The following is a 13,692-nucleotide window of genomic DNA, read 5'->3' as shown; positions in this document are numbered from 1 at the left end:
GTATTTTTCTCTTCTAAGTTTCAAAATCAGTATTGAATTCTATCAAATACATTTATTGAAACAATTATATATTTAACTTATTTAATAATTTTCAACATATAAAATAACCCCATTTTCTTTTAGCATATTTTCTTTTATATATACCACATACCACCTAAGTCTGTATATCAATGTTTCTTTTAAAGTATCTAGAACTTTCTTGGATTAGGTAAGAAAATCTAAATTGTTGGGACTAGGTTTGCTAGGCTCTAAAGTGCTAGGTCTGCTACAGGGTGAAGGCTGGGTCTGGGGCAGATCCGAGCCCCACAAGAGGCAGACAGAGTGAAATTTCAGAGCAGGGTGGGAATCATAACATCCACGAAGCTTCAGTTCCATGGATGCTGATGTGGTCATGTGCTCCCACCAGCAGCAAGGGAAGCTGGGAACATGGTTGCTAGCTGGACAGCTGGCCTTACATGCCATTAAATTTTAACTTTATTTTTATTTTTATGTGTATGAGTGTTGTGTCTGCATATATGTAAGTGCATCCATGTCGTGTGATGCTTGCAGAGGACAGAAGAAGATGCTAGATTCCTTGAAACTGGAGTTATGGACAGTTGTTAGCTACCATGTGGGTGCTGGGATTTGAACCTGGGTCCTTTGCAAGAGCAGCTAGTGCTCTTAACTGTTGAGCCATCTCTCCAGCACCCCATTAAACTCCATTCATATGGACAGATTTGGAAGACTGAGTAGGTATCTGTTACATTGTCTTTTTAATGTAACAATATAACTAGTTTCCCATTTAATGTATATGGAGCTTTTTAATTTTTAAATTAAAAATTAAACTGATAGGGGCTGGAGAGATGGCTCAGTGGTTAAGAGCACTTGTTGCTCTTGTAGAGGACAGAGTTTGGTTCCCAGCACCAAAGCAGTTCACAGTCACCTGTAACTCCAGTTCCAGGGGATTCAATGTCTTCTTCTAGACTCCATGGGCACCAGACATGCATACAACACACATACACACATGTAGGAAAAGACACCTATTATATGTAAAATAAAAATAAATATTTTTAAACACTCAATATTTAAAGCCAGGTGTGGTGGCACACACCTTTAATCCTGGAACTCAGGAGGCAGAGGCAGGCAGATCTGCTCAGCCATGTGTCCTGGGCTACCGTCTACACAGCTGTAACTTCCTTCTCTTACTCTCAGTAAACCCCCTCCATCCTGCACCCAGAACAAAAGCCTTAGGAGCTTAGGAGTACTTGGCTCAGAGAATATTTCCAGGCTCTAAATTCAACAGTGGGTATGAGCTCATGGGGAAAACTTGAGTCTCTTATGAGATTTGTTGGCCTTTCATTTGGGAAACAGGGAAGATCCTTATCAGAACATTCTGGAGTCCGCAGAAGTTTGGCTTGCCTTTCAGTTTCTGAGAACTTGGAGACTCTTTTCTGTGCTGACTATGATCTTCATAGCAATGCAACCCATTCCCTTCTTGGGGATCACTTTGCACACTGTCTTGCACTTTGATCATTATTTCAAGACAAAGCTGAGTCAGATGTGGGCCGGTTTCTGGGTTTTGTGCTAGAAGTGTAATATAACGAAAAAGGCTCAGGCCATACCATCAAGGAGATGGCCTTGTTCTGGCATCATCATGAATCATTTCAGCTGTGTCAGCTGCCTCCTAATGGGACCTTTAGCCCACGCTCTTGACCCTGTTACAGCCCCACAGCAGTCAGAGAATCTCTGCAGTGAGTATTCATTCCAGAGGCTTCATTCTGCTTTTAGGACAAGCCTGGAATTCTTAGTGAGCCCTTCAAGGCCCTTGTTTGGTTGGCCTCACTCACCTCCCCATCATCTTCTGGAACTACTCCCTCCCTTCTTCCTGCCAACCTTTGGCTTCCTTCAGCAGCTCAGAGTGCATTCCTCCACCATTTCTCAGCTGGGCACACACTGTCCCCTCTTCGTAGAATGTTATTCTCTTTCTCTTTGCCCAATGAACTCCCATTTAATCATGAGCTGTCTGGTCAAATATCACTCTTTTCTGGCATCTCTCCATCCATTCTTTGTATAATCTATCACAGTATGAAATTCATCGTTTGGATTTTTCTCTGATAATCTCTGCCCTCTTAGATAATAAGCTCGGAGGGGATAATTGCTTAGCATGGTATCCTTAACTCCAAGTCCCCTTCCTTGGGACATAATAAGCACTAAGTTAATAGGGAATGAATTCATGAATGAATGAACTCATCTTCCCTGTCTATGAGAGGAAACCCAAGGGTAGACAGACAGACTCACTATAATGCATTGCAATACAACTTTAACAGAACATAAAGTACTGGGAACAAAGAGGAAGAAGAACTGGCTAGTGCGGGTAGGGTTGGGGAAGCCTTTTGGGAGGAGCAGCTTTGGTCTGAGGAGAAACATTTAAGCAGAGAGAGTCACAGGAGCAAAGATACACAGGCACAGAAAGAATCCCATGTGAACCAAGCATGGGCCATGTGTCCCAGAGGCTGCAGCAGTGGGCTGGAGTCAGAGAGAGTGAAGGCCTCGAGGAACAATGAATGAGTTTGGAGTTCATTTAGGACACTTGCAAAACTAGAGAAGCCTGAAAGAAAGGAAGCCTCAAGATCAAATCTGTGTTCTGGAATAATTCTGAGCAGATTATAAAAGTTAGCCTGTGGTGGGAGAATGTGGGGATGTGTTATAAAATAAAGGCCTAGGCCCTACCATCAAGGAGAGGGCCTTGTTCCAGTTACTGTCATTGGAGGACAGGAGAAACCATGTGAAATGATATGGAAATAGTATAGTGAGGGGTGTCAAATGGCAGGCATGTGAGGACAGTTTGTGAACTATTTGAGGTGAGGTTGACAGAACTTGGTGAGCAAGAGGCCAGGAAAACCATAGCTGGAGAGATGACTCAGTGGTTAAGAGTACTGACTGTTCTTGCACAGGACCTGGGTTTGGTTCCCAGCACCCACATGGTGGCTAACAACCATCTGTAACTCCAGTTCCAGGGGATCTGATGCCCTCTCCTGGACTCCACAGGCATTGCATGCATGTAGTGCACTTACATACATGCAGGCAGAACATCAGTCAAGAGACCAGGAAAACCACCAGGGGTCTGAGTGCATGGCTATGTAGGCAATGGTAGTATTCATCAAGCCTTGGACCATGTGGGGGAGAATTCACTTGAGAAGACCACATCTGAGTATGGACACATTGAATGCCCAGGGGACACAGGTAGGGTGCCCAAATTGGACAGACCTGCTTTTACTTCCTGGCTTCACAGTGAATTAACTGGGCTCTGGGAAATGTACTTAACCTAACTGATCTGTGGTTTCCCCAGAAGTTTTTTTTTCAGTTTTTTTTTATGAAGTTTTTATTGTAGCAGAGCAAGCCATAAAGCAAGACACTTTTCAAATATATTTGTGAAAACATTAAGTAGATGTTTACAGCAAAAGAAATATCTCAGCTATAAGCCTCAGATGTTATCTGAAGACACTCAGTCTTTTGCTTGTGGAAGCTGGTGGTTTGCTAAGTTAATATATTCCAAAATGTTTTTATCTGTTAGCCACATAAGTCAGAAACAAACATGGGCGAGGAGTGGCTAGTTAGGGAGCTAAAGGCAGTACAAGACAAATTGTAATTAGGTTCTGGATCTATAGTATTCCAAACTCTCACAATCACTGAAATCGTTTGATCAGCCTTTGCAGAAGGTTTAATATCAAGATGCAGTTTTTCAGGGAACTTTCCTTCAGAGTTCTTCCTGTTGGTTACTCATCACATTTTGTACATGTAGGGGGCCACGCATTTCTTCCCATGTTGTTAGGAAATACTTCCCAGGACTTGATGAAGATGACACTGGGTAGGAGGCAGGTAGAGCAGTCTTCAGGAGAGAGAAATCGGTGGTAAGGCCAATAAGGAAGAAAATCTGAGATCACAGCAGACTATTAGCCATCATGATTGCATCTGACTTTTTCTTTTACAAAAACTATTGAGAATTTCATAGATGCATATAATGTGTTTTGATCAAATCCATGCCTACTCCCTCCCCTCCAACATTCCCCCTTCTGAAGAGGTAACTCTAAAATCTTTTAATAAAATCTTTTAAGGATTAGATAAAAGCTCCCAAATATTTTCGACATTTTTGGCCTTTGGAACCAAGGAGGTTGCTAAGAGGCCAAGGACGTTGTGAGTTTTAATCAAGAAACTGGCTGCTTTTCTTTGGGGTCTTTTTACCCTAACTGCCTAGCCATTTCCTACCTCCTGTTTTTATCACACCATCCTCTGAAGGGGTTACCCAAATTGCCAAGAGGGAATAGGGATGCAGTGGCTTCTTCCTGAACAGGGTCGCAGGGTGAGGCAATTGGAGTACCCCTTCAGTGGATCTATCTAAAAGACTCCCAAATTGCATAACTCTTGTCTCTAAGGGGAAAAGAAAGTCCTTGAATCATGAATAGGAGATGTGAAGAAGTAAAGGCAAGAGTAATTAGCATTACAAGTTCTAGGCAGGGAACTAGAAAACGTTTATTAGCAAGATATACTTGGCAGAGCTACTGTTAGCAGTCAACAAGAGAGAGTATCTGATGTGTGGTTGATGTTCCATGAATGGTAGCTGTAGGAATGATTTGCCTCCTCAGTATTCAGTTGGTAAAGTCCAGACCATGATACTGAGGGAAGCAGGTGGTTCTTCCAGGCACCCTGAGGCTGGGCTCAGAGCCTCACACCTCACATGGGGAAGAAGCCTTCCTGGGAAGATAGATAAGAAGAAAGTTTATTCCAACCTAGCAGCTTTGGTTTTGGAGGACCATCCTGTCTTCAGAGCATCCTTAATCAGAGTCCTACGCATCCTTGATAGAACCACAAACAGATGTTTTCACTGAAGTGAGATTGTACATGCAAATCTTTTGAAATTGATTTCATTAAAAATTGCTCATTATCAAAATTTTCCACTAGTGATTAAAAAAAATACATAGAAGAGCCAGGCATGGTGGTGCATGCTTTAATCCTAGCACTCAAGAGGCAGAGGCAGGCAGATCTCTGTGAGATGGAGACCAGCCTGGTCTACATAGTGAATTCCAGGCCATGTGGGACTAAAGAAAGACCTTGTCTTGCAAAACCAAACCAAACAAAACACAAAACAAAATAAACATAAAAGGAAGAGCTGAAGATGTGACGACACACTCCTGTGAGTCACTTAAGAGGTGGGCCCAGGAGGCTCAGAAATTCAAGGTAAGCCTTGGTTACACAGAGAGTTTGAGTCTATCCTGGGCTACGTGAGACCCTGTCTCAAAAACAAAGAAAAACAAAGTCAAAGCAAAAGAAAGGAATATATAGACGAAAGTTAAAAAAAAAAAAACTTTACACCAAACACCCCCTCCACAGGAGGCAGGAGGGAAGAAGATGGGAAATTAGATGTACCTTTTCAAAACTAAAATTATCAAAATTATTACAATTTAATTGAGTTCAAATTAAAGTGAAGTGAGACTGTGGGACTTGCTGAATTTTGGTAATTGCTTCCTCCAAAGAGGAGAAATTAGTTTTGACAATGTATTAGGAAATACATTAATGGTTTGGAGTTGTTCTGGAAGGTTTTTGTTTTTTGTTTTTTGTTTTTTGTTTTTTTTAAATCTGCTTTAAATTTGGATAGTTGTTCCACGCTTCGTACCCAGCATAACTTCGGTCAGGCATGGTAAGACACACAGACCCCAAAATGATTATGAAAGAAGAAATTTATACTCCCCAACTCCATAAACCAGGAGGCACAGTATACACTGAGGGTCAATTGTGGAAGGAGCAGAGTCAGTCAGGAGGTAGAAGGTGAAAGGAAGCATGCCTTAGAGGCTCCACTGCGGTTTCCATGGCAAGGGATAAGCCAGGTAGAGTCGGTACCCTGAGTAGGCTTAGGATCAGACACTTTGAATAGTAGTATCAGGCTCTGTATAGGTTCTCATTATTGGATACTTGGTGACTTAGGGTAAGGTTGGATATTGGCTTGGTGTGTGAGTCATGGTTGGGGCTACTGGTTCTAGATTGATTGGGCTGGTTTATATGTCAAGGATATACTCAAAGGGGAGCTATTTCATCTCTCCAGTAATTAGCTAGCCTGAAAAGGGCAGCCTTTCCAAGATTAATGTCCCCAAGGCCAAAGCATGAAGAACACAGAGCATCAGAACGCCTCATTACTACAGTGGCACATATGGTTGTCCTGTGGGGAGATGAAACAGCATCTTTTTTTCTCACCAGTGCATTTTTTCCCGCTTTCCCCTCCCCACCTGTATAAATGCTGAATTCATCTTTTATGTTGTCAGGGTAATAACATTTATATTCCATTCTGCAGCCAGGGTTTGCCCAGCTGTCTGGCCAAGGACTCGGGCTAAAAGGATTTCATGTTGGGCGCCAGTCCCTTCACTTGGCTCATCGTTCCGAAGTTTCTTACTTTGACTTACGTCTTATTTAGCTGGATTTCATTGTCCAATAGATTTCCTCGGAAGCATCAGAGGTCTTATGGGCCCTGAGTTCTAACACGTTTAAAAATATTGTATTCTGCAGAAGCTTAGTTTTAAAATTCTTGGCTAACTCTTTCCTTTGGAACTCTGTGCACATTGTCCCACTTTATTTGATGTTGTAGAGAAATCTGAGGCCAGCTGGTTTCCTGTGTCCCAGAGCCCTTATCTCCCCTCTGAGCATCTCTTATTTTTTTTCTGTAAGGGTAACTGCAGGAGCACTTCTTTTATCATGTCTTAAAAACAAAGCAAAAGTAAAGTAAAAACATAGTACTCTAGGTCAACCTTCAAGTTCATCTCTCCCTTCCACTGAGGATGATTTTTCTATTATGTCTTTGAATATATTCTTTGTTCCATGAAATGGTGGACCCACATTCTCTCTCTATACAGCTCTTTACTTGCATTCTTTATGATGACTCAATCTAACATACCCTCCTTACTAATTCAACTTGAAGCTATATATGTTATAGTTCTTCATTTTCCAACATACCGACCAGTTGTTTTTCAATTTACTATTAGTTCTGTTCTTTTGGTCTTTATTTCCTTAAATAGAAATCCCCCTCCATCTCGGTATCTTGCCCCAATTTCTATTTTCATTTGTTCCAGATTCTGATTTCTCCTAGAGTCAGACCTTTACAGTACAAATTTTGCACAGAAGTGCATTTTGGATATTTCTTGCAGCTATGTTTCCATCCCGACATCTACATGTCTCCATTCTTCCTTCCTTTTTACCTTCCTTCCGTCTTTCCTTCTTCTTTGGCTTTAGTATTTTTCTATAGTTGCCTTGTCATTTATTTTCATTTCATTTCTTTTCTTTGTGATCCAGACATTTCAACCTGGACTTCCCTCTTTACCTGTGGGGTGGGGGGGGGTAGGCTAATTTTTAGCAACTTCCTCCTACCTCATCTGAGAGCTCCTGTCCTCCTCCCCTCCGGAGTTTAGTTGAAGTCTGGGTGTTTTGTATATGTTTGCCTTTTGCTACTTGGGTGGTGAGGAAAAGGGAAGCTCTGATCGAGCTGTGAACTGCAGAGTTTGTAGAACTGGCTTTCTGCTTCCTTTCGATAACTTTGTTCAGAGTCTAAAACTTGAATTTATTATGCCAAATCGGGATATATCTGTTCCCTTATGTGGGATATCGTGGGCTTGGAATGCCAGTTTAGGATAGAATTGTAGCAAGAGTCTGCCCAGATGTTTATTTTCTGGACTTGACCGAGCCCTTCCCAGGAGCCATCCACTCTTCTGCCAGGCAAAGGAAGGAAAAAGATAGATAGACAAAAATCCAAGGACTGTGGCTATTAAGCTGTTTTTCAGAATGGGAGGTGCAGGTTTCAGGCAGCTTCATCTGGGGCTTTCCACGTGTCTCCTGCCACTCATTCCATCAGAAGGGTTTTAGTTATTTATTCTGAATCTGTCCTTTGGGTAAATCCCCACACATTGCTCAAGGTAAGCAATTCCGATATAACACTAGGTGATCACTGTGCTGTTCTCACCCTTCTTTCCTCGCAGGAAAAGCTAAGAACCAACACTGGAAGAAATTTCCCCCTTTCTCCCCTTTGCAGTGTTGGTGTGGTAGAGTGAAGAACCTTCTGGAGAAACTTTCTGGGCCTCCTCTACAGGCTGCCTGCTCACTCCACTCTCTGCGTTACTATCTTTATCAGAAGCTTTTCTCTTACTTCACCTTCTGGAACTCATTCTTAAGCCAAGTATGGTGATGCATGCTTGTAATCCCAGAATTCAAGAGGCTGAGGCAGGAGGATCACCACAAGTGGACGGTCAGCCTAGGCTACAGACAAACAAAACCACGCCCCCCTCATTCTCTGAGAGAGGAAGAAAGCAGTATCAGAGGTGGAAGCACCTCATTTATTCCTAGAATATCTGTCTTTAGTCATTACTTCATTAATTTTTAAAAATTGATTCTAGAATTTTATCACATTCAGACCCCTGCCCCACCCTCAAGCTCATCCCCACTACCCCTATTTCGTACTCTCCATTATTATCTAGCCTTTTCTTTCTTTAGTTTTTGTTTTTTAAAGATCGGTTGATTGCAATCCACATCTCCCGAGTAGTCCTAGAGTCTGAACGACTGGCCAAACCTCACAGCAGTAAGGAAAACGGATTTTCCCAGCATTCATCAGTTGCCAATAGATCCTCAGCTAGGCTAGGGCTTCCTGCCTGCCTCCCTCATCCATGCTACACCCCTATCTGGGTTGGGTTGTCTTCTGCAACTGTCAGAAGTGCTATAGGTGCAACTGCCCTACGGTGTCCAGACAACACAATTTCCTTGTATTCATCTACTGCCTCTGACTCTTACAATCTTTCTGCCACTTCTTCCATAATGATTCTTGAACCTTGAGGGGTGAGGGTGTGTTATTTAGTTTCCATGAGTTTGTGTACTTTGTTCCATTTCTGTTGTTGACGATATCTAACTTTATTCCTTTGTGGTCAGATAAAATGCAGGATGATATTTCAATTTTCCTAAGTTTGTGGAGACTTGCTTTGTGTATTAATATGTGGTCAATTTTGGAGAAAGTTTCATGGGCTGCTAAGAAGAAAGTGTATTCTTTGGTGTTTGGGTGGAATGTTCCATAAATGTCTGTTAGGTCCATTTGATTTATTATGTCACTTAACTCCAGGATTTCTCTAGTTTTTGTCTGATGTCCTGTCTATTGGTGACAGTGGGGTATTGAAGTCACCCATATTGCTATGTTGGAGTAAACATGTGCGTTTAGATCTGATAGAGTTTCTTTTATGAAACTGAGTGCCCCTGTGTTTGGTGCATCTGTGTTTACAATTGTGATATCCTCTCGGTGTGTTTTTTCTTTAACGAGTATGAAGTGACCTTCCCTATCTGCTCTGACTAGTTGTAGTTTAAAGTCTATTTTGTCAGATATTAGAATAGCTAGACCTGCTTGTTTCTTAGTTCCATTTGCTTTCCACCTTTTTACCCTAAGGTGATGTCAGTTATTGATGGTGAAGTGTGTTTCTTGGAGACAGCAAATTGATGGATCCTGTTGTCTATTCCTATTGGCTAGTCTGTGCCTCTTTACTGGGAGTTAAGACCATTAATATTGAGAGTTATTATTGACCAATGTTTATTAGTTTCTGTGGTGCTCTTTTCTTTTAAAAAAATATTTTATTATTTTTATTTTATGTGTATGTGTGCATTGCCTGCATGTAGGTAAGTGCTCCCATGTCATAAAATGCCTGCAGAGGACAGAGAGACTGTTGGAGCCCCTGGAACTGGAGTTACAGACAGTTGTTAGCTGCCATGTGGGTGCTGGGATTCGAACCCAGGTCTTCTGCAAGTACAGTGTTCTTAACCAGTGAGCCATCTCTCCAGCCCTGATGCTGTTTTCTTTGACTTCTTTTGGTTAACTGTTCTGTAATTGCTTATTTATTCTTTGTACCCTCTTGAGAATGTTTAATCTTTTCTTAAGATCAAAGTATTCCATCAAGTATTCTCTGTAAAGCTAACTTTATGAACATAAATTCCTTAAATCCATTTTTATCATGGAGTTTTTTTTTTCACCTTCTATTATAAATGACAGTTTTACTGGGTGTAGTTAGTCTGGGTAGACATCTGTGTTCTTTCATAACTTGTAGGACACCAGTCCAAGCCCTCTTGGCTTTCATAGTTTCATAGTTTCCATTGCAAAGTCAGCTGCCTTTCTTTATATGTGACTTGATCTTTTTCTCTCACAGTTTTCAATCTTTTCTTTGTTCTGTACATTTAGTGTTTCGACTATTGTATAATGCAGAGAGTTTCTTTTCTGGTCTTGTCCACTTGGTGTTCTGTACACCTCTTGTACCTTGATAGGTATCTCTTTCCTTAGATTTTGGAAGTTTTCTTCTATGATTTTGTTAAAAATATTTTCTGTACCTTTGACCCAGGTCTCTTCTCTTTCATCTATGCCTATGATTTGTAGGTTTGGTCTTTTTATACTGTCCCAGAGGTCCTGCATATTCTGTTCCTACGTTATTTCACTTTATTTATTTATTTATTTATTTATTTATTTATTTATTTATTATTTTTTGAGATGGGGTTTCTCCCTGTAGTTCCAGCTGGCCTGGAACTCACTATGTAGACCAGACTGGTCTTGATATTATAGAGACCTACCTGTCTCTGTCTTCCAAGTGCTGGGATTAAAGGCATATGCCACTACACCTGGCTCCTGAGTTATTTTAAATTTGACATTTTCTTTGCTTGAGCAATCCACATTCCCAACCTCATCTTCAAGATCTGATATTCTCTGGTCCATTTCCTCCAATCCCTTTTTTATTCTTTCCTCCTTTTTGTTTGAGTTTCTGAGTTTTTCATTTCAAGTTTAGTTCAGTTTGGCTTTTCTTCAGAGATTCTATCTCTTTACTGAATTTTAGCTTCATATCTTGAATTGTTTTAGCTATTTCATTCAACTTTTTGTGTTTTCATTGCCTTCATTCAGCCTTTTGCTTGTATCTTCTTTGAGTTCCTTAAACATATTTATAATTGCTATTTTGAAATCATTGTTGTGTGGCATTCTTGGGAAACATCATGATAGGGCTGCTAATGTCCAGAGGAGACATATTGTCTTTATTATTCATACTATTTGACTTTTTTTTTAATGAGACCTAGGCATCTGGACTTGTGGCAGTGCTGTTTCTTGGTATGGGTAGGTGATCTCATCTTTGTTATGTGAGTGTTTGTATCTTTGCTGTTTTCCCCAACTTGTCAGGTTATGGCCCAGCTGAATGGCACTTAGTGTTCAGTCTTGGGGCCACTTTAGTTTGATGTGTGAATGAGGTGTAAAAAGTGGTCTCAGTTCAGCTAGATCCAGATAGGTGCAACATTTGAGTCTGAGGTACTAGGATCCTGGAGCTATAGAGTGGGTGGTTGTGACTGGTAAGGGAGCAGGTTGGCTGATAGGTCTGGCTAGGGGAGCTCGCAGGTCTGGGGCATGCACAGATCCTAGGAACCCAAGCAGGCCTGAGAGCTGAGGTGGTGGGGCCCAGGGAGGTCTTGGGATCTTTAATTGTTGTTTTTAAAGAATCTTGACTTTTCCTGTATTTGAACATTGTGGCATATGTTGAGCTGGTTTTAAATGTTTGGTTGTTAATTTAACTGCATCCAGGAAGAGGGTGTTTGGTTCTGGTATCTAGTTCTGGGATTACTATTTTACAAGCGTTAAAAGACCTAGCTAGTTTCTTTTCTCATTTCTTCCTTTATTTCTTCTTCCTTCTCCTGCTCCTCCTTCTCCTCCTTCTCCTCCTTCTCCTCCTGCTCCTCCTGCTCCTCCTGCTCCTCCTACTACTCCTGCTCCTCCTCCTCTTCCTCCTCCCAGAGAGAGACTACAGGCAGTACAGATTTGCTACCTGATTTATGGAACTATCAATGAGCAATAAATGTCAGTTCAGAACTAGTTGATAGGTAGCTATGAGAACATCTATTCCAATATTGTACCCAGAGAAACAGTGCTGACTATCCCGTCCCTAACAGATGGCCCTTTGGCTTTTATTTGAATAACTGAAATATCAGGAAAACTATGATACCATCTGCTCCTGAAAAGCTCAAAGCATTTAAGGATTATTTACTGTGAACCTAACAATACCTCCCCTCCTCTTGTTCTCCTTTGGTGACACAAATCCCAGCCTTAACTCCATTTAGATGATTACTACAACTCTGTCTTTAGTCCTGACCTCTAGCCTGGCCTGTGATCCTGGAAGATGGCTATGAAGTAAGAAAGCTGCTAGGTCAGAGGCAATGAGATACAGCAAAGCATGGATAAACTCCTGTGTGCAAATAGAGAATACTCACTATACAATATAAGGATCCTGTATTGGCCCAAATATAAGAAATCTGAGGCTTTTACTTCACCTAATTATACTGTGAGAGCAGGAACACAGTAAGGCAGAGCAGCTCTGTGCTTCATGGATGCGAAGGTCAATGCCAAGGGCGTTTGCCAATGTCCTCCTACGCTATACTTGTTAGACCACATCTGGGCCTCTCAAACGGCAACAAAACAGGATGTATGCAAGGGATGGGATCTAGAGACTTTAGATCATGGTATTCACCAAAGAGCAACAGGGAAATAGGTATAGATCCAGGAAAAGGCTGGTTTGGAAAGGTACAAGAGCTGTCTTCAAACAGAAGAGATTTACGCTTTGCATTTCTGCCCGCAGATACGGGTCAGCATAGTTTCAGGAGGTAACTATAAGCTGTTTGTTGGCTCTGTTGACTCACAGGCATTGTGCTTCTGAGATCTGTGAAAGGCTTAATGACCTTAGCTTTGTTTTGGAAAATCCCTGTTTCTGTTGCTATCTAGCATCAAGCCAAATGCTAGGTAGGAGCCAGAAGATAGAGCTTTTGAATTTCATCGGGAAAGAATTATTAGGCAAGGGAGTTTTCCCCAAACATCATAACCAAAGAGCCAACATCCAGCTTCCAGTTGCCAGAAACCAACAATTGACACACAATCCTGCTTGATATTGGGAAACTATGGGAAGAAACTACGGGGAAGAGAAAGATATTGTTTGAAGTCTGGCTGTGCCATTTACTAAGTCTGTAATCTTCAGCTAGTCACTCAACCTTGTTGAGCCTTGGATTATCCGTCTGTAAAAGGGGTAATTGAATTCCAGCACACTGGGTCACTATCAGGATAAAATAGGAGAGATGACAATCATAAGTCTTCTGGCATGCAACCAAGTGTTTTCAAGTGTTCAAGTTCTTTCTGCTTTACCCCCAACCCCCAAGCCAGCTGCTGATAGCACTGCTATGATCTCAAGCAGGCATTTTAAAGGAAGCACTCTTATTTTCCAGGGGCCTCTTCTGAACTCTCCCCAGCAACTGAGGAAGAAGAGTCAAAGAGTGGCCTCGATGTGATGCCCAATATTTCTGATGTGCTGCTGCGTAAACTGCGGGTGCATAAGTCTCTTCCTGGAAGGTAAAATCAGAACACGGGCTGCAGAAGACCCTGTAGGAGACTGCCATGTTAGAGTCTAGGTAGAACACAGAAGAAAACCAGTCTTGGTTCTTATTCCAAAAGGAACCCAGTCAAGTGGTCCAGACAGGGGGTGATACATCCAAAATAAAAAGCATAAGAATGGGCCAGGCTAGGATGTACAACTCTAAGAACATGTGAGGTTCACAGATGGGCAGAACCCTTGAAGGTCTGAGGGTTACCATAGGTGTGTGGAAGCAGAGAGAGGTGAGCTTTGGGCCGGGAGTCAT

General features: G+C 41.7%; 1 protein-coding gene across 7 annotated transcripts in view; it reads left to right on the top strand.

Moving 5' to 3' along the window:
- Positions 1-13,692, top strand: part of Mrvi1 (murine retrovirus integration site 1 homolog) — a 168,794-nt gene that overhangs the window by 90,855 nt on the left and 64,247 nt on the right. For all 7 annotated transcript variants that reach the window (XM_017803291.2, XM_017803292.2, XM_017803290.2 and 4 more), the window contains one exon: positions 13,282-13,405. In XM_017803291.2, coding sequence (XP_017658780.1) covers positions 13,282-13,405 — 124 coding nt within the window. The remainder of the gene's footprint in view (positions 1-13,281; positions 13,406-13,692) is intronic.

The sequence above is a fragment of the Nannospalax galili genome, unplaced genomic scaffold (genome assembly GCF_000622305.1).
Source record: "Nannospalax galili isolate Female #2095 unplaced genomic scaffold, S.galili_v1.0 scaffold44, whole genome shotgun sequence".
Taxonomy (NCBI): domain Eukaryota; kingdom Metazoa; phylum Chordata; class Mammalia; order Rodentia; family Spalacidae; genus Nannospalax; species Nannospalax galili.
The sequence above is the reverse complement of the archived record's forward strand: the minus strand, read 5'-3'. Positions and strand labels throughout refer to the sequence as shown.